Raw genomic sequence first — 21,481 nt, 5'->3', positions numbered from 1 at the left:
TTTTTATTTTTTGAAGTATATAATTGTTTACAGTGTTGTGTTAGTTTCTTCTGTATACCATGCACACATGTATTCCCTCCCTCTTGAGTCTCCCTCTCACCCCCCACCCATTCCACCCCTGCAGGCCATCACGAAACACTGGGCTGAGCTACACAGCAGCCTCCCATTAGGTCTCTGTTTCACACATGGTAGTGTATACATGTCAATACCACTCTCTCGATTTGTCCCACCCTCTCCTTTCCCTGCCATGTTTGCAAGTCCATTCTGTAGTCTGAGTCTCTGTTCCTGCCCTGCAAATAGCTTCATCAGTACTATTTTTCTAGATTCTACATATATGTGTTAATATACAATATTAGTTTTTCTCTTTCTGACTTACTTCACTCTGTGTGACAGACTCTAGGTTCATCCAGATCGCTACAAATGACCAAATTCCATTCCTTTCTATGGCTGAGTAGTAGTCCATTGTATATATGTATCACATCTTTATCTATTCATCTGTCGATGGACATTTAGGTTCCTTCCATGTTCTGCCTGCTGTAAATAGTGCTGCAATGAACATTGAAGAGAACCATATGGTGCAGTGGTAAAGAATCCACCTGCAATGCAGGAGACCTGGCTTCTACCCTGGGTCAGAAAGATCCCCTGGAGGAGGAAATGGCAATTTACTCCAATATTCTTGCCTGGAGAATCCCATGGACAGAGGAGCCTGTGGGCCACAGTTCATGGGGTCACAAAGAGTCAGACATGATTGAGCAAAGTCGCCTCTCTTATGTCTCCTGCATTGGCAGGAAGCCCACCTATAGACCTACCTCATTCTTAATGCTCTACCCACCCTTAAATTTAGAAACATTACAATGGTTTATTATTATTACATTCAACACATTACAAAATGATTTTAATCAGTATTTCCAGATTCGCGGCCTACCTATAAAATTCCACGGTCTGGACATAACATCTTTCCATGGTATTTAACCACTCCTCTCTGAGCTTATGAAGCTTTCACTACTACAAACAAGTGTCACCATGAATAGTCTTGGATGACTCTTTGCATGTTTCCTTAGGATATATCACTGAGATGGAATTACTTTATCAAGGGACCTGCACTATTGTGACAAATATTATTGCCCAAATCACTTCCAAACAAGCTTCAATAATTGACTGTCCTCACAACAGTGTTTTTATCCTTGCCAACTCAAGATATTACCAAGCTTTTAAATTTTACCAAATGAGATTTAATGGTATTTCGTTGTCATTTTTAATTTTCACTCTAGATTCTTAGTGAATTTGAGTATCTTTGCCTTTTTGTTTGCCTGTTTTTACATACTGGGCTTCCCAGTTGGCTCAGTGGAAAAGAATCCACCTGCCAATGCAGAAGACATAGGAGACACAGGTTCAATCCCTGGGTTGGGAAGATCAGTCCCTGGAGAAGTGAATGGCAACCACTCCAGTATTCTTGCCTGAAGAATCCCATGGACAGAGGAGCCTAGTGGGCTACAGTCCATGGGGTCACAATGAGTTGGACATGACTGAGCAACTGAGCACGTATGCACAATTTGAATAATATCATAAGTTCCCTCTTTTATATGTACCTCCATAACCCATTTGGAGTTTAGTTTGCTGTAAAGTAGTTGATGATGGTTTAACTCTATTTTTCTCTGATTAGATAATTTTCCAGCATTATTCTTAGTAGCCATTATTTCTCCACTGATTAGACATGCTGTCTTTAAATGCCATTTCCTCCTCCAGGGGGTCTTCCTGACCCAGGGATCAAACCCTCACCTCCTGTGTCTCCTGCACTGCAGGTGGATTCTTTACCCACGGAGCCAACTGGGAAGCCTATATATATGGTGGGCTACGAAACAGCTGTGTGTATGGATAGTCTCAGTTTATTGTCCCCTTGCTCTGTTTTCTATGTCCAGGAGAAAAAAATCCTCTGTTATTCCTCCTTTATAAGGTTTTATTGTCATTTCTAGTCTATTTTCTTTTTCATATGAACTGTAGAATCAGTTTGTTTATCCTATGAAAATTGCCTGAGTTTAATTGGGATTGCAATGAATGCATAGATTCATTTGCAGACAGCTGACGTCTTAACAATACTGTATGAATGTGGTATGTCTCTCCATTTATAGAGATATTCCGTTATGCCTCTCAGTAAGGTTTTAGAATAACTTTTTCACATATATATATATGTATAACTTCTATATATATACACACAAGTCACACATTTCTTGTCAGGTTAGTTCTGAATATTGTGTGACGTTGGTTAGCACTGTGGATAAGATCCTTGTTTGTTGCTTTTTCCATCACACTTTCAGCCTGTCTACACAGCTAAGGCTAGGTCGCTTACACTCTGGAGTCGAGGAAATCCAAGAAAAAGTCTAGTAAATGTCATCCAGTTAGACATAGCTCAACACTCCACAAAACCTTGGTAAACTGATGACTGAGAGGAAGCCAAGAAGAGAGGCCTCACATTTGCTTTTAGAGTCTGTTCGAGGCAGAAAACAGATCATAGCTAGCCTTGGCACGGTCTGCTGGATGGCCCTCTCCAGGACTCCACCAAGGGAGGCATCACAGTCTTGAATTTACGGCAGCACAGGGTTGGCACTCCATCAGGTCAGATTCAGGAGGGCTGACTAATGACAACCAAACCCAGGAAAAACTGAAGTGGGTAAAGAAGACCACCAAGTCATTTTAATTCATAATGGGACTTCCCATTCCAATAATAGCATGCACGTGTCCTCCATGAAAGCACTCTCTTACCCCTCTCCCGGTACCAAGAAAGCACATGAAAAGTATGCTTTTGACATACCAAACTGGAGGAAAAGAAGGTTTTGAGGAAATTTCATGTGGGCCAGAGACAGGTCTAAGATGCCATCCTTGTCTCACTGCATAGAAACCCGCTTTTCAGGGACTTCCCTGGTGGTCCAGTGGTTAAGAACCTGCCTTTCAATGCAGGGGACATGGGTTTGATCCCTGGTCAGGGAACTGAGATCCCACATGCCTTGGGGCAACCAAGCCTGCACACCACAACTACCGAGTCCCCATGCCACAGCTAGAGAGAAGCCCGTGCACGGTAACAAAGGAGTCCACATTCCGCAACTAACACCTGACACAGCCAAACAAATAAAAAAAGATTTCTTAAAAAAAAAAAAAAACTTTTTGGTGATGAAAAAATTGGTGCTCCCCCAAGCAGGGTGACCCCGCCCTCCAGATGCTAATTTACCAATCACCAAATCCCTGATCCTCAAAGGGCCCTTTCTTGTACCACTGAATGAATGTCTTCAATATGTTTATATAATAGTTCTCTAAATAAGACATGATACAATAAGTTAGGGTTCCACTGATTAAATTACAAGCAGAGGCCTGTTATAAATCACTGCGATTACACATGGGTCATTGTGATGGTGCTGAGCCTTGCCGAAGTTCTCTGCTGCATGTTCATCTCTGCTGTTAGTTTAACTCTCAGAGGTCAACCTTATTTCCTATATTTCCAAGTTTTCTAGTGGCTCAGCTCACTTTTATGCCCTGTACTGCCAATATTGGGCTTCCCTGGTGGCTCAGTGGTAAAGACTCTCCCTGTCAATGCAGGAGACGCAGGTTCGATCTCTGGGTCAGAAAGATTCCTTGGAAAAGGAAATGGCAACCCACTACAGTATTCTTGCCTAGGAAATGCCATGGACAAAGGAGCCTGGTGTGCTGGCGTCCATGAGGTCACAAAGAGTCGGACACAACTTAGCGACTAAACAACAACTGCAATATTGTCCTCTTTCCTCTTTTCAAGTGAATAGTCACCCTTCAATCTACATCCTTTGGTAACCAGTTACGAATCCACCTCAGCTTGTATTACAATCCAAAGTTCTCCACCTGATACTGACCATGAGGATATGTCTGAGCCAACCTGTCACAGGGGCCCAGTGAGGTCCCAGTACACTATGTTCACTATATTTCTTTCACCTCCCTATCTAGGAACTTGGTTTTCAAAAAAAAGAAAAGAAAAGAAAATAGAGAGGCAGCATGTAATTGTCAAGAGAATATGAAATTGGGAGCCAGACATTCCTGGATTCATATTCCTGCTCTAGCACCTACAAGCTATGGGACTCTAGGCAAGTCACTTAACCTCTGTTTAACCTCTCTGAATTTCAGTTTCCTCCCCTGTGAAATGAGTATAATAATATACAGTGTTCTAGGTTGATAAAAAGTGTAGAAACACAATGCATATAAAGTTCTAGGAAATGTTAGACACCCAATAAAAGTAGCTGCTATTAGCATTTTTATGTAATTATTAAACTCATGCTGGGCTTTAGTGATCCCCTAAAGACAGACAAAGAGGCTCCGCTCCACTGGTCCAAACCACCTACAGCTCCTCACAACAAATGCAGTCCTGATTGTGTGTTATCCAAATGAGAATTCTCCGGCGGGGTAGTGACTTAGAAGAGGGAGGAGTAGGCACCTGGAGCCCAAGAGGCAATGTCAGGCGTAGGGACTCCGCCAGCTCTGAACCTGAGTGTAGAGCAGACAAAGGGTTAAGTCCAAGGGGCAAGCCAGGAACAAGGCAGGAGTGCTCGCCCGCTGGACCTGGGGCAGAAGCGTTTAGACCTTTGCCCTTTTTCAATACTTTCTGCTAGCTGCAGGTCTCTACAAACCCACAGGTACATAACAACAGCCAGAGGCAGTTGCTGATGGCACCGAGGTATCACAGAACTGTGGCTCAGTACAAAACTGGGAGATCCTGGGTGGTATAGTCTATATGCTCAGGCTCTGGCATTAACATCCTGGGTTCAAATTTCAGCTTTGCCACTTACTAGCTGTGTGATGTCAGGAAAAGCACTTTAATCTCTATGTGCCTTCATTTGTCGTTTGGTCACTCAGTCGTGTCTGACTCTTTTGTGACCCCAAGGACTGTAGCCTGCCAGGCTCCTTAGTCCATGAGATTTCCCAGGCAAGAATACTGGAGTGGGTTGCCATTTTCTTCTCCAGGGAATCTTCCCAACCAGAGATCGAACTCACATCTCCTGCATTGGCAGGCAGATTCTTTACCACTGAGCTACCAGAGAAGCCTGTCACTAACTTTAGACAAAGCGTTAAGAATTCTCAGGCTCAATTTATCCATAAAACAGTGTCCCTGTGAGAAGCTGGGGAGAGGGTTCATTCAAGCACTTAGCACTGTGCCTAGCACTCAGTCGGGACTCAGTAAACTCTGCATGTGCTGGTGAGTCAGCTCCACACTCTCGCAGGACTGTGAAGAGACTGGGGCTGACTTTCCTCACATTTGGGGGCAACATCTACGACTTCAGTTCCACAATGCATCTCGAAGGTCTGGAAAGCTTGAAAAGCAGCAGCAGCTCATGAATGAGGCCTGGACCCTTTTTCTCTCAATGCCCCTGTTCCCCAGCTCTCAGCAGACAGGTCCAGCTCTCAGGCATCTTATCCCAAACCCAGTCAGAGCTGTCTCAGAGTTTCTCTAAGAGATCAGAGCCTACCTGATGGCAGATTCACCTTAGTTCTCCTCCTCCTGCCCTCAAAGTTCTACAAGTGATTAGGAAAAGCAATAGAGTAGGGCAAGATTTCTGTATAAAAGTACCACACTGGATTGCTGTGTGGCCTAGGAAAAGTCTCCTTTCCCTCTCTGGACAATCTGTAAAATGACGGAGCTGAGACAGAAGTCTACATGTAATATTTGAGGAAGAAGATGACAGAGAGAGCAATGATTCCTGTGTCCCACTCCCGATCCCTACTACCTTAGTTTAGCTCCTCCTCCTCTTTCACTGCACTGTCACAGTGGCCTCAAAGCAGGTCTCCCTGGACCTGTTTTCTCTCACTTCAACACTTCACGGTCACGCCTGCCACACTGATCTTTCTGAAGTCATACTGTGCTATTGCTCCGCTGCTTAAAACCTCAGTAGTACCTAACCGGCTACAAAATAAGATCCAAATACTTTGGTTTGGTAGTTAAGGATACCCACAGTCTCAAATCAATCCTTTCTACAGCCTCAACACAGCAGAGTGATTGAGAGAATGTGCTTTATATAATCAGACAAACCAGATTTCAACCTCACTATTTGCTATGTGTTTTTTGGACGAAATACTTAATCTTCCTGAGCCTTCATCTATAAAATTAAGGTGAAAATACCTATAGTCATAGGAATGTTTTAAAGATAAAATGAGGTGCAATTTATGGCATGCTTAGCAAAATGCCTAGTACATAGCAGGTCCTCAATAAGGGAGACGTTTTATTACTTATGCAGCTGATGGTTGAGCTAAACTGAACTGTGTGAATGCCCCTGCCTACAACCTTGCTTATGCTATTCCTTCCACATGAAATTCCTCTGACGCTCCAACTCTACAAACCATATCCTATATACACCAAGACTGCAGCCCTCAGTCCCTCACATCCAGTCATGCTTTATGTCTGTATTCCTCAGCCCTGTCCTTCTTCCTCACACATTACTGGCCTCCTTTCCAGCAGAAATTAAGTATTGCTCTTATTTCAGAACAATATCAGATCTAAAGATGCTAACTTCAGGAGGATGAAACAACCTGATAGGGGCCATTTCAAATGCTACCTTCTCCCCAAAATCACTTCCAGATTCACCTGGAAGTAATCTTAACAACCTAAAAGCAGTATCTAACAGCTGCTTAGCTAATAGCAGCAATATCTAATAGAACCTTTTCTGACCATTATCACATTCACTTTTGTACATTAGGTTTGTGTCCATTCCTTTCCTGGATGGCTAGGTAATCTGAGCTCCATGAGGGTAGAAGCCTGAGCCTCCACGCTCATTGTTTTCCTACTGGGCCTCATAAGTGTTTACTGAGTTGCATCTCATTTAGAGAAGAGACATTCCTTTGAGAGCAGGAAGACATAAGAATCTGGTTCTTCATTCTCCTCTTGGGTAATGTCTCTGGGTTCTGACTGCAGTGGGCGCATACCTTGCCCTCCATGTCCCCTTCCCACCAACACTCTCACCAGGCTTTTAGCGCTTTCCCACTAAAGTACCTCATGCTTCCCATTTCACCACAATTTACAGTTTTAGAGGAGGTTACTGGGAGAGGTTAGAGTGGGAAATTAGACATAACAGGAGTGGGGAGAGGGGTGGCACACAGGAAGCCTTCAATAAATGTTTGTTGAATGAAAGAACAGATGAATGAATGCTCTCCCTCGGTCTCACAAGCATGCAAGCTGCCCAGTTTCCAGAAATCAGGCCATCAGGGACTCTCAGAGGTGAGACTGGAGGGTGGATACTAGAGCCTGCTGAGCCAGAGCTCTGGCAGCCCTGCTCCCTCGGACTTAGAAGATGGGCCACCTTGACGGTCTGAGGACTAGAAGCCAACTACAGGAGGTAGGACCTGAGATTCTCGGGTGGAGAACCCCAATGCTGCTCCTCCTGCCCATGAACTTGAACATGGACGCCCAACGTGTTGAATACCAACCAACGTTGAGTGTACGGCCAAGTAAGCGAGACAGCATTTAGCTCTCAGTCGATTACAGCAATTATATTGATTCCTTCTGAATGGCATTTCCCACTGCTGTTTACCAACCAGGGACAATAAAATCAATCGAAGCAGAGGGGAGGAGCCAGGCCACTGGGAGGAGGAGACAAGTTGCCTGTGGGTGTCAGACACAGTCTCCACATCTCTTACCCTCACTACTTATGAAGCATTTCATAATAAAACCCTACAGTTTTTATTTTGTTTTTCTTCTTTTAGGTAATGTATGTTTCTATTTTTTATAATCAACATGCATTACTTCTGTAATAAGAAAACTAAAGTATTTTTAAATATCAGTAATAAAATGCAACTATAATAATGTCCTTCCCTACTTGGAATTCTCTGAAGACTCCACTCACTGAGTGCCTCATCCCACTCCTGCCCTGATTCATTCACTCGCTGTTCTTTCCAAGGCATGTGCTCTTGCTTTGCTTCCAGGCCATCACAGGGGCAGTTCCAACTGCCCTAAATGCTTTTCCTTTTCGACTCTGCCATACTTGGTTTCACATTAAATATTGCATCTTCCTGGCACCTTCCCTGACCCCCACATCCAAATCCAGATGGAGATCCTGAATTCTGTATCTCCCAGTGACCTGTTTTAAGCCTCAGCAGAGCCCTGTCTCTGTGTGGTGTAAGCACCATACAGTAGGCTCTGGGACACCATAAACATGTCTTTCTTGTTCTCAGTGGATTTTCCAGTTCCTAGAACAGTGCCTGGCACTTAGACACTCAGCTAAATGTCACTGGAAAAAATAAAAGTAATAATCATTACCTATGAGATTTGGAAGGATCTCCCCCGGTGGCTCCTAGATGGGTAAAGAATCAGAGGGTAAAGAATCTGCCTACAATGCAGGAGACCTGGGTTCGTTCCTTGGGTCAGGAAGATCCCCTGAAGGAGGAAATGGCAACCCAGTCCTGTATTCTTGCCTGAAGATTTCCATAGACAGAGGAGCCTGGTGGGCTACAGTCCATGGGGTCACACGACTGAGTGACCTTCATTCACTCACTCACTTAGAGACCATCTAGCCTAACTTTTTTTATGAGTGGCTGCATCACCCAGCTTGAGAAACCTTAGTTTCTCAACCAGGGATTGAACCCAGGCCACAGTAGTGAGAGTATAGAATCTAAACCACTGGACTTCCAGGAAATCCCCTCCTAACTCCTTCTTTTAACAGTGGGGCCCGGAGAAGTAAATCCAGATTCTAATCCCAGGTCTTCTGTGAACTGTTGTGTGACCTTAGAAAAGAGTCTCAGTCTCCCCAGCCATAAAACGGGGAAAGCTCTTTGTACTCCAGCTTTTCCTGGCTATGTTCGTCCTCCTCCCCTGCCAGGTACACAGACTGGGTAGGTAGGCAGGAGAGTACAAGAGAACTACAAGGTCAGGTCCATTGCCTCTAATTGTTTCCCATCAAGTTAAGGAGATAAGACATGGGGAGGAAGTGCTAAATTAAACATTTCTGGTGATTTGGTTTTACCAGATCAGAAAAGGAAGCAATCAGGAAAGCCTGTGGGCATTAAGGCCCCTACCAGAGATACGGCTTAGGCTGAGCAGGCTGTAGGGATGAGAGAAAACAGTCCCCACAAACAACTGGCCATCCACTGCCAGGGGACATAATCAACAAGTTCTCACTAGGAGGTTGGGCTGATGTGGATTCAGACTCCAGCTCTGCCACTTACTGGGCTTCCCTGGTGACTCAGACAGTAAAAAAAAAAAATCTGCCTGCAGTGCAGGAAATGTGGGTTTGATCCCTAGGTTGGGAAGATCTCCTGGAGAAGGGCATGGCTATCCACTCCAGTATTCTTGCCTGGAGAATCCCATGGACATTGGAGCCTGGAGTGCTATAGTCCATGGGGTTGCAAAGAGTCGGACACGACTGAGCAACTGACACTTTCACTTTCACACTTTCTGCTGCTTGCTAGCTCTGGGCCTTGGACAAGCCTCTCAACCTTTCCAACCCTCGGTTTCCTTAAGGTCACTGTGAGAATACGAACGTCTAGCTTGCAGGGGTTTTGTAAGGATTAAATGTATGTGACGGTATCTAGAAGAGTGCCTGGTGCCTAACAGGCCATTTTAGATGCCACTTTATTTTCCTCCTTCCAGACACATAAACCATTTGACATGTCACTGGCAAGAACATCAGAAGTGCAGCTGGGGTTTGGGGACTGGAAGGCTTTTTCTGTCCAACCATTCATAGTCTGTTTACTCTGACATGAATTGCCCAATGCCTCATCTCTCTCTCTCTCTCTATCACACATACACACACACACACACACACTTCATGTAAAATCCACAGGACAAAAAGAGGCCATTTCTAATCCCTGATCAGATGGAACCAGATTGGCAGCTATCCATTACCGTCAGTAGGAAAAACAAAGCATCAACTTCCAGTCTGGTCTGAAGTTTTCCCTCCACCCTGGGACTTATAAGATATGAAGTTATGAGACCAAATGCCATTTTCTATGGGCCTGGAGGGAGAGGCTTCAATTAAATTATAGAACAATCCTATAAAATACCTTGGAACATTTTATGAAGCTGTTGATATTTCTATAGGAGAACAGAATGAGGCATGAGCTGAGGGGGAAAGTGGTGGGGTGAAGGTGAGGGCGGGGAGAAGGGCTGTTTGTTTCAGTTCGTTTGTGCTGATGACAGACCAAGAGTGATTAGGATTTAGAGGCAGCCCCCCAAAGAAAGCAGAGCACAACCTCCCTTATCCTGCCAGAGAAAAAGCAATAGCAGGTGCTTACGAGTAGAGATTATTACTTGAAGGAGAACATTTAATGTTGGACTTGAACTGAGGTTATAATATTCTAGGGAACTATAAACCCTCTTAGGAATCCAACAGAGAGAGCTAGACCCTTCTTCATAGGACAACACAAATACACCCCAATTTCTACTTGCAGTGAAATATTCATGGGCCGCAAGTTAACAATGCTTCTCTAACAAAATTTAAAACTTTCCTTAATGGAAATATTTCTTAACTTCATCACCCAATTTCCCACCATGGAGACCTACCCATGCCATGAATTGCTTCTCAGGATGTGAATACAAACTAAATGGATTCTTTAAGTTCCTCTAGGATCCAACGAACAAATCCTCAGCTAGTAGTCAAGGCACCCAGGCTCCAAAATGGGCTCTGCTTTGCCTTTTCAGAGATACACTGGCAAGTCTCAATTATTTTTTGATTTCAGTTTCCCCATCTGGAGAAAAATAAAAATGGAGAAGCGGATAGTTTTTGGCTAGGAAAGCAGTTTCTAACCTACATTCTGTAGAAGACAAGTAGCCTGCACAAAATAAGAGTTCTATGGCCAAAATGAACCAGGGGAATACTGAATAGTCTAGTCCCTTCTTGGAGATACACACAACTCCTTAGTATATTAAGGTCTCTGAGAAGTCCTGCAATAAAGAAATCTGATATATTTGGTTTAATCAAACATTTCCCTACTTGGTTTGATCATAATCTTTTTTCAGTGGAGTAACTACACTACAATCCCATCAGAGAGCATTTTACTTGGCACTGGGTTTAAAACTCAGTAAGGTGTGTCATCTATTAATCCTCCCCAAACAAACAAGAGGTAATAGGAGGCAGGTACTAAAACAGAGTGGTATGAATTCTAAGACCAGCAGAACACTATAAAATCCCTCCACCCAACCTTCCTTCACTTCTTGGGAACTGGGCGAAATAGTATGACTGCTCAGGCATTAGCTTTTAGTCTTTCTGTTCTTTCAATCTGTCTAGAATAGTGACTCTCAAAGCTTAATGGTCAAGAGAATTACTGCCCTGACGGGGTTGATAATCAAAGGGGGACTTTATCTGTGATGGATTATTTCTCTTATCTAATAAAAACTGATGCAAACATGACAAAATGTTAACAGGATGAAAACAGGTTAGGGTTACTATGGACTTCCTTTTTTTTTTTTCGTTTTTCAAAAGAAAAACATCTAAATAATATCAGTTCAGAGTTGAATATGCTTAATAGGGCATCCAGAGAATTTTCAGGGATAATTATGACTCCCCTGATTATTGCCTGAGCACAGACTTGACGGCTCACCCCCACATGAGATGCAGCCACACTCTGATAACATCCTCCAGAATGGGCTTTGGGGAACGCTGACCGGAAGCACCCAGGCCCTCCACCACGTGACAGTCCAGGGCCTAACACTGAGTCCACCTCCTTGTCTCCTGGCTGTAGGACTACAGGGTCAACATCTTCCTGCGGCAGCAGTGGAATGACCCCCGGCTGGCCTACAATGAATACCCCGATGACTCGCTGGACTTGGACCCATCCATGTTGGACTCCATCTGGAAACCTGACCTGTTCTTTGCCAATGAGAAGGGGGCCCACTTCCATGAGATCACCACAGACAACAAACTGCTGAGGATCTCCCGGAACGGGAATGTCCTCTACAGCATTAGGTGAGTCCTGTCAGGCTCATCACCCGCTGAATCCTCAGAACACGCCTTCTGGGAGGAGACACCAAGAGGAGGGCCAAGCAAAGGTGAACAGGCCCTGGCAACCCAATGCCTTTGCAGAACAGGCAGAGCCTGCTCTGCCGCTTACAATCAGCAAGAAAGAATCAAACACCATGGGAGCTTCTACAAGTCCATGGTTCATTATAATCAGGGAGACTAAGGAAGCAGCCTAGAGAGGGAGGGTTAAAACTAGGCCCCCAAGCTTCCCCAGCATTTCAGTAAAACAAGATGGGAAAAGAGTATTCGAAGTCAATGCCCACCCCAGGAATGTTTGGTTACTCAAGATAAATAAGTTCCAGAGAGCTGCTGTATATCAGTGTGCCTAGTAATACTGGACAGTACACTAAAACATGCATTAAGAGGGTAGATCTCATGTTACATTTTTTTACATAATTAAAAAAAAATAGCAGGAGCAAAGGCACAAAGTCTGAAAAATCACAGCAACTTCAACATAAATGGCCTGCCGGGTGGACAGTGCTGCTCACAAGTATAAACCAGGGATGCTCTGTCCTGATTATAAAACCTTTCTATCCTCTATTCCTTGCACTGACTTTAAGAACCTGAGACCCTCTTTCCAGGTTGGGAGGTATCCTGCAGACACTAGCTGGGGTCAAACCTTCAGAATTTTCTGCCACACTCTGCACCCCCCATCCCACGTAATTCCCAGTCTCCTGCAAGGCATGGAGGGAAGAACCAGTGTCCATGTAATATTCTTACTATGCATCATTCCCTGAGAATTTACCCACTAGGCTGGGACTTACCACGTATGATTTCTAATCCTCCCAACAACTCTATGAAGCAGGTTTTGTTATGCCTATTTTACAGATTAGACAAGTGAAGATCTGAAAGTTTAAGCAACTTGCCAGAGTTCCCACAGCTATTTAGTAGCAGAACCTAGATTCTACTATGTTAGTGTGGATCTAATGCCCACTCTGAGCCTAGAACATTCAACAGGCACTCAAATATTAGATGAACATATTTCTATTTCAAAGAGCTTAAAGGGGCACTGGTCCTAAATGGCTCCCTGTCTCCACCAGTTCCTCAGGGGAATATCTTTTGAATTCTATCAGGAGACGAGCTTTAAGTGTCCAGGCCCATAGGAGAAGCCGTACAGGCCCTAATCCCCAAGTGTGACTTGATTCAGACAGGGTAGGAGGGGGACTCAAGGACCTCAGGAGAGAAAGGAGGCACTGTGGGAGGGCAGGCTGGGAGGAATCAGGGGCCCACATGGCCTTGCTCACTTGCTGCCCACCCCACCCCATGCACATCCAGACTGGAAGAGTGACAGGCTCAGGACGGCCACCAAGGCCCTGCTGGCTAGGGATTTGCTGCAGCCAGGCTAGTTTCACATCTCCGGGAAGCTAAGCCCCAGTGCAGCATGACAGAAGGACAAATCAGCAGAAAGTGATGTTCCAAGGTCATTCAACTTCAGGAAATTAACCCAGTGTGACAGTTGCCCCACTTTAGAGCTTTTATCTGCAGAAATTCAACAATGTGCCCTTTCCCTTCCCCCTCCTCCTCCCACTCCCTCTTTTCCCTCCTTTCCCTCCTTTCCCTCCCTCGCTTCCGCCTTGTACTTAAAGGGCCCACATCCACAGCCGTGGGTAAAAGCTGGAGGGGGGCGTTCACCCAGGGCTGTGTGCCTCACCATGTGGGGCCAAGGTGCTGGCAGCTAAGCCCCACATGACTACCAGTTAGGGGTCTTTGGACATTGAGGTTGGCTTTTCAGGACAGCAGTGCTAGAAAGCCCGTCAGCAAATACATGAGTTCAAGATCCAGAGGCCAGGAGCAACAGCTTTGAGTCGTGGCTGAGCCATCAGCTTGCTGTGAACTGACATGCGCCCCTCCCTGGCCTCCTCTACACCCTGGTTTTCTCACCTGTCAAATGCGGGAGTTGGCCTGTCGACTGAAGTCTCTTTGGCCTCCACTGGTCTTTCTTCTCCACTCCCTGCAGCAGGGGCCTGGGACTTGGCAGAGCCCTTCAAGCTGAAGCCTTGCATCTCAGCTGAGCTGCAGACCTCGGATTGTGCTAAGGGGACTCCCTCTGCTTGAGACTGCAGCCTCTGCCAGGGTTGAACAACCCAAAATCAACAGCTAGCCCAAAAGCCTGGGGAAACCACTGCTTCCCAGCTGAGCCCAACAGGAGCCCACAGATGGGAATCAGCTGTGTTTGGACACTGAGAAGGCAGGGGGCCTCTTGGAAATCACCTTTGATGAGCGTGTGAAGGGAGGAGCCAAGAACCACCTACACACCTGCTCCAGATGCACCTGGGGATGCCTAAGGCCTGGTCGCGCTCAGTTTAAAAGTCAGGCTCTGTCCGTACCCAAGAGCTCCGCAGAAGAGTAAGGATGCGGGCCTCCAGGCCTCAGGCACTTGCTAAAGGCAGGTTTCTAGAAGCCAGACAGACACCAAAGAAGCCCAGAAGTTCCACAGACTCTGTGTAACTAGAGGCAACCTCCTTTCTCTCTCTCATATGGAAACGTGCATATATTACTTCAATAAACGCTTAGTTCCCTGACCTCCTTGCCCTCTCCTAGATAACTAATTCACTGGTAGTAACTAGCATGGAGGCACAACTTCCCTGGTCTGTGGATCCAGCATCATTCAACTCCTTTCTCTTCCCAGGATCACCCTGACATTGGCCTGCCCCATGGACTTGAAGAATTTCCCCATGGATGTCCAGACGTGCATTATGCAACTGGAAAGCTGTGAGTCCCTTGCATGAGGCCTCCATTTTAAAAAATCAGATCCTCCTTTACCCATGGGACCAGCAGAAATCCCCACACAGCTGCTCCTAACCCCTGGACCCCAGGAGATTACTGTGCTGTGTGCTGTGTTTAGTTGCTCAGTTGTGTCCAGCTCTTTGCAACCCCATGGACTGTAGCCCACCAGGCCCCTCTGCCCATGGAGATTCTCCAGGCAAGAATACTGGAGTCGGTTGCCATACTGTAACAGTCCAAAATACCAGATGAGGGGCTTTGCTCTTGGAAAGTGCATCAGAAATGTAACTTCCCTTACACGGTCTGACTCAGGTCCAGCTCTAGAGCCAGCAGCATTCTCCAAAGAGGCACTATTCCATGTCCTCTGTGAACATGCTCACCAGGAATAGAGAAGTAATAGCTTACATAAGTCAGAGTCCTTAAACTCCCAGAGTTGCCTATTCCAGCAGGGGAGAGAGATGTCTGTCCACACAAATAATTCTAACGCAGAGCAGCAAGTGGTTAGATGTACAAAATGCTGTGGCCTCAAGGCAGAAAGGGCACTTCCTTCTGATTGGGAAGGAGACAGGATACAGAGAAGGCTTTATGGAGGAGATCACAGGTGAACCAAGATTTTAACCAATGGGGTAGCTCACTTACTTGATTGGAAACATAGAAACCAATCTGACGAATTTGAAGACTGGAATTAAGTGGAAGGGCACAGGGGTTCAAACTCCTCACAGATTTGAAGGAGAAGCTAAAGTACAAGAACCAGGGCAGAGCATTTAGGTAACAGGAACTAACAGACCATTCCCTGGAGTAGCACCTCCAAGGAGAGCCAGCTCCCAACCTGCTATCACTTTATTCAGGCTGGGAGCAATCAGGGGCCCACATGGCCTTGCTCGCTTGCTGCCCACCCCACCCTATGCACATCCAGACTGGAAGAGTGACAGGCTCAGGACGGCCTAAATGAGTCACCATCTCAGACCTTGTGCCCCAACTGACAGCCCCACCATGACAGCAATCCATACAGTTATTCCCCGGGGGTTGGGGGGAGATGTGCTTGCAAGGATGGTGCACAGGCCAAAAACAGCAGAGGTCAGCTGAACCTGACAACAGAACTGAGAGCTATGCTCAGGTGGGATGCTGGGAGGAACGAGAGAGGTAACAGGGTTGTGAAGTAAACACAAGCAATTAAGCCAGCTTTAACCTCCCATGGGAGGAGGAGGGTGGGAAATAAAGCAATGTAGTCTCGTGAGTTCCACTGAGGGTCCGATGCCTCTTCACCTCTAACCCTAAAACCCCTGACATGCTTCAAATAAGAGCTTCCAGGTGGTGACTTCTCCTTCTGATCCCATCCCAGTTGGATACACCATGAACGACCTCATCTTTGAGTGGCAGGAGCAGGGGGCTGTGCAGGTGGCAGATGGACTAACTCTACCCCAGTTTATCCTGAAAGAGGAGAAGGACTTGAGATACTGCACCAAGCATTACAACACAGGTAGGTGCAAGAGGCCACCCTCCTGGGGTCCCATCCTGCTGCAGCCAGGGCCAGAGGTCACTGCAAACCTTCGTGCCATCACCGTTTCAGTGGGTCTTATGAGGCACCCATGGTGGATCTAATTCTGCATTTATTACCCAGGGGTTAAGGGAACGTCCCTTGAAACCATAAGTGGCTCCCACCATTTCCTCCTGAAGTCCTGGGGCAAGTAACTTGAGCTTGGACCACGGCTCACGACAAGGGGAACTGGGAGACACAGTCTTTCTTCCAGGTAGCAGTGTGCTCAGCTCAGGGTAGAACCTAAGGCAGAGGGGAGAGCTGGCAGTGGGAGGACATCTAGCAGTGTCACAGAGCGGCTGGCACTTCTCAGAAGGCAAGAGCAGATGATGTTCCCACTAGATCTCGGGAGGGAGCTTCGAGCCAGCACTGAGGATTAGTAAGCAGTGAAGTTGGAAAGGGTCCCCTAGAGTGTGAGCTATGAGGGGAGAAGGGAAAAGCCCACTCTCTATCTCAGCTCTCTACCTCCCATGCCTAGCCCAGGCTTTGCTGGAAGAATGAACACAGGAATGAACTGGGGCAGGACCAAGACTGGCTTCGCCTGCCGTGTTTCAGGCAGGGAAGGAGCTTATGGAACACTGCAGACAAAAGGCAGCCAGTCAGTATGCCAGCTGCGTGTGGGGGCCAGGGGGGCTGCTGTCTGAACGCAGCCCAGTGAAGTGGAGGCACATGACAGGCTGTGACAGGGGCCAAGGAGAGGAGGAGGTGAGGGCGAGGAGTTGAGGGAAACCACTGTGCGTTCTGATGCAAGTGGAAGGCCCAGAAGAGCAGGCAGCCTGGGTTCTGCTCTGTTTAGGACAGGTGTCCCTTTCCAGTGACCTCGGAGATAGATATCCTAGAAACTTCAAAACTACTCTCTTCATCCCTGGGAAGCTGAGACTCAGAGAGAGAGCAGACCAGTCATCCCTCAGTCTCCAAAGGAACTGGGTTCCAGGCCCCCCAAATTACTAATATCCGGGGATGCTCAAGGCCATGGTCAGCCCTCCTCACTGGAGGATGCAGGGCCCATGGGTCTGGAGAGCCAGTGAGTCCCCAGGTATCAAATAATCACAGCGGCTCTCATACACCACAGTGTTTTTCTCATTCATTATCTCAATGGCCCTTCATTACCCACATTTAAGTAAGAGCTGAGTTCCGGGCTAGTTCTGTGGATTCAATGAGAAAAGACTGGCAAGGCCCTGACCACATGGAAGGTGCAGTCCAGGGAACTGTACAAAAATCCCCTGGCAACTGTGTGTCAGTGGACTGGAGCCAAGACCCCACCAGGGGACGGCCCGGCCCAGCTCAAGGGACACACAGACTGGGAGATGCGTTGTCCACAGCCTGGTGCAGAGGACAGAGAAAGAGAAAGAGAGGTCGACTTGCCTACTCAGTGTACTACACCTTAAAGGATCCAATGCTCACGTGAACAGAGCTGAAGGGACATGGGGAAAAAAGAAGCGCCCTGCCTGGGGGAGATGTCACCATTAAACAGGAGAGGCAGGATTCCTTGGCGGGTTGTGGGGTGGAAGAAGGGCATTCCGGGCAGAGGGATTATCAGGCTCAAAAACTCAGAAGTGTTAAAGTACAGAGGATATTCAAGGCAAGGGCTGGAGTGTAGGGGTCATGGGTGAGGTGAAGAAAAGGGAAGTGGAGTGGAAACAGGCTGCACTGTGAAGGGCAGACCACAGAGGCTGACCTTCTCCCTGTAGGTATCAAATAATCACATGATGAGGCTGATGGCGAATGACATTCTGAGCACTAATGGTTTGTGAGGGCTGTGCTAAGTTCTTTACTCATTTTACCATCTCATTTGCCATCGCAGTAAACATGAGTAGCCATGTGAGGTTGGTGTCATTATTATTTACTATCATCGTCATCATCCCCGATTTACCACAGATGAGGAAACTGAGGCACAGAAAGATTCAAACGCTCACCCAAGGACACGGCTAGTGTGAGGCTGGACCAGGATTCCAGCCAAGACTGTTCTGACCTCAGAACCTTGTTCCTATCCACTGGGCCACTTTGCCTCCCACTCTAATTTCCTGCAGGCAAATTCACCTGCATCGAGGCCCGGTTCCACCTGGAGCGACAGATGGGCTACTACCTGATCCAGATGTACATCCCCAGCCTGCTCATTGTCATCCTCTCGTGGATCTCCTTCTGGATCAACATGGATGCTGCCCCCGCCCGTGTGGGCCTGGGCATCACCACTGTGCTCACCATGACCACCCAGAGCTCCGGCTCTCGAGCATCCCTGCCCAAGGTAAGTCCCACCGCCCAAGAGCACAGAACACCCGGACAGACATGGAGGACACACGTCTCCCTTTCCCGCCTGAGATCGGGCCTGCACAAGGAATTAGGCATTATTTCTTGATCCTCTGAACTCAGCAGGATCCAGCATTCAGATCCACAGAAACCCTTCCTCCAGAACATTTCCTGTATAGAACATCATGTTCTGTAGAGTTGCCAGATAACCACATTTTGTTCCATTCTCTACCAACACTAGACACATATTCTGCTTCATCTGCTATTAACACTCAACTCCACTTCCTCCAGCCACTTCACAGCAGCGCTAAGGACAACATTCCACTCCTTTCACCATCAATGGCACTTTGTGTCTGGGGTCTTCAAGACCACACCATATACAAAGATTCAAAGGACTCAGAGACTCAACAAATTGTTGAACTCACAGCTAAGATTCCTTAGAGTGATTAGGATACACATTATCCTTAATCCATAGATTAAGGATACACAGCTAGTTGATAAGAGAAAAAGACACAGGCAGAGTCTAGAGGGATCCGTGTGCAAGATTCCTCACTCTCTCCATCCCATGAGGGACCACACAGAGCTCACTCTCACCCCAGCAACAAAAATACAGCTATATGTGTGACAAGTTTCCACCCAGAGAAAGAGAGAAATTGTTCTGAGATTTAAGATTCAATATCAAAGGTTTTTATTAGGTGCTGGTTACACAAGTACCCTCTGCCCACCATATCCCCAAATTCCAGACTCCAAAGAGGAAAGCAGGTGTTAGGCTTAAACCACACTGTTTATACCAGTGGTCAAAACATGGACGGGCATGCTTGTCAATTAGGGAAAGTGGGAAGATGCCCAAAATCCAAGTTCTAGATGTCAACCAAGGGCCACCCTGGCCAGCAGGTCCTTCGTAAGACAGCAGTCCAGTGCCTGCTCTGTTATACTCTTTTCTGCAGTACCTCAGTCTGATTCTGACATTTCTAATGTTAAACACCACCTTCTGTCACATTCACTATTAACTCTTGAACCATGTTCTGCTCTGTTCACTATTAACACTCAGCACATTTCACTCCACACACTGCTAATGCCAGACACACATTCTGCTCCATGCACTCCGTGCTAGACCCAGCATTCTGTTCCATTCTTCTCACACCAGACGCAGCATCCCACTGCATTGGTACCAACGCCAGACGCTAATCCTCCTCCAGTCAATTTGACGATGAAAGCAGCACTGTTCCTTTCACCGTTAACACTAGACCTCACATTCTGTTTAATTCACATTTAACACTAGACGGAATGTTCTGCTTCATTTACTATTAATGCCAGACACCACGCGCTCCTCCACTCACCCACACTTGAGGTAACAACACGGCTCCATTCACTATGAGCGCGTAATGCCTCAATCGGCTTTACTCTCCTGTATCGAGTGCTAGGCGCTGTTTTCCACTGCGTTCGCCACAGTCGTTGGAACCACTTTCCACATTCCTCAACACCAGGTCCAACATGTGTGTGTTAAGTTGCTCAGTCATGTCCATCTCTTTGTGACCCCATGGACTGTAGCCTCCAGGCTTCTCTGTCCATGGGATTCTCCAGAGAAGAATACTGGAGTGGATTGCCATTCCCTTTTCCAGAGGATCTTCCAGAACCAGGTCTGGTCTCCTGCACTGAAGGCAGATTCTTTACCATTTGAGCTACAGGGAAGACCCAACATGGTGCTCTGCCATTAATGCCAGACACCAACCATACTCTGCCCCCTTCAGCCTTATGCTAAATGCAACATTCTGCACCATGGGCAATGAATACGACACTTCACGTTCTGTTCTGGTGCAGAAAAGTTGGAAGAATGAGCAACGAATACCTAGTAGCCTTCACCTCAACTCCAGTTATCATTTTCCACATTGTCTTTATCTTTCTCTCTAGGTAAGCAGGTAGATAAATGCAATTTTTACTGAAGCATTTGAAGGTTACAGACAGCATGACAATTCACCTCTAAATAAGGACAATGATCACATGATATTATCACAACTAAAAAATTAACATTAATACAATAATATCACTGAATTAGAAATAATTCCATAATTTCACCAAAATTTAAAGAACCTTTACGTTTTCTCAATGGTCCAAAAACTGTCATCAGTGGACATGGTGAGGGATCCAATCAAAGATCCAATAAACATACACATTGCATATGGTTTACTCTTTTAATCTAGAAGAGTCTCCCCACTGTTTTCTTTCATGACACTGACTATTCCATTAACTTTTAATGTGAGACATGACATTCTACTTCAATTGTCATCTATGCTAGACACCACTCTCTCCTCTATCCATCCTCACAAGAAAACTCAACAATGTGCCCCTTGTACCATTAAGGCTAGACTTTGCATTCTGCTACATTTACTATAAAAGCTTGAAACCAAACTCTCTGTTTACGGTTACCAGCTGACAGCACATTCTGCTCTGTTCATTTGCAACAGCAGGAGGAATATCTTGCTTTCTGTTCCTTATGTTAGGCTCAACATTCTGCTCCTAGCTCTATGAATAGTCTACGCCACAGTCCCCTTCACTTATAATTGACTCTAGACTCAACATTCTGTTCCACCCATTGTTAACACTGGCCTTGAGAGTGGGCTCCATTTGCTAATAACACTCAACCTGACAGTCTTGCCTCTTTCAAAGCATAAAATTCAGTGGCATTTAGTATATTTACAAAGTTGTGTACCCTCGGCAGTGTCTAATTCCAGAACATTTTCATCACCCCACAGAGAATCCCCATCTTCATCAACAGCCACTCCTTGTTCTCTCTGAATTTGCCTATCCTAGATGTCTCACTTAAGAGGAATCACACAATATGTGCACTTTTATGACTGGCTTCTTTCATTTAGCATAATATTTTCAATTTTTACATATGTTGTAGAATGTATCGCTACTTCATTTCTTTTTATGGCTGTATAATATTCTGTTGCATGTATAGATCACAATTCGTTTACCTATTTATTAGTTGATGGGCATTTGGGTTATTTCCATG

General features: G+C 46.1%; 1 protein-coding gene across 2 annotated transcripts in view; it reads left to right on the top strand.

Moving 5' to 3' along the window:
• Positions 1 to 21,481, top strand: part of GLRA1 (glycine receptor alpha 1) — an 87,259-nt gene that overhangs the window by 54,643 nt on the left and 11,135 nt on the right. For both annotated transcript variants that reach the window (XM_019963672.2, XM_019963671.2), the window contains exons 4-7: positions 11,680 to 11,903; positions 14,587 to 14,669; positions 16,024 to 16,161; positions 18,249 to 18,463. In XM_019963672.2, the coding sequence (XP_019819231.1) occupies positions 11,680 to 11,903; positions 14,587 to 14,669; positions 16,024 to 16,161; positions 18,249 to 18,463 (660 nt within the window). The remainder of the gene's footprint in view (positions 1 to 11,679; positions 11,904 to 14,586; positions 14,670 to 16,023; positions 16,162 to 18,248; positions 18,464 to 21,481) is intronic.

This window comes from Bos indicus, chromosome 7 (genome assembly GCF_029378745.1).
Source record: "Bos indicus isolate NIAB-ARS_2022 breed Sahiwal x Tharparkar chromosome 7, NIAB-ARS_B.indTharparkar_mat_pri_1.0, whole genome shotgun sequence".
Taxonomy (NCBI): domain Eukaryota; kingdom Metazoa; phylum Chordata; class Mammalia; order Artiodactyla; family Bovidae; genus Bos; species Bos indicus.
Note: the sequence above shows the minus strand (reverse complement) of the source record. Positions and strands in the feature narration are given on the sequence as shown.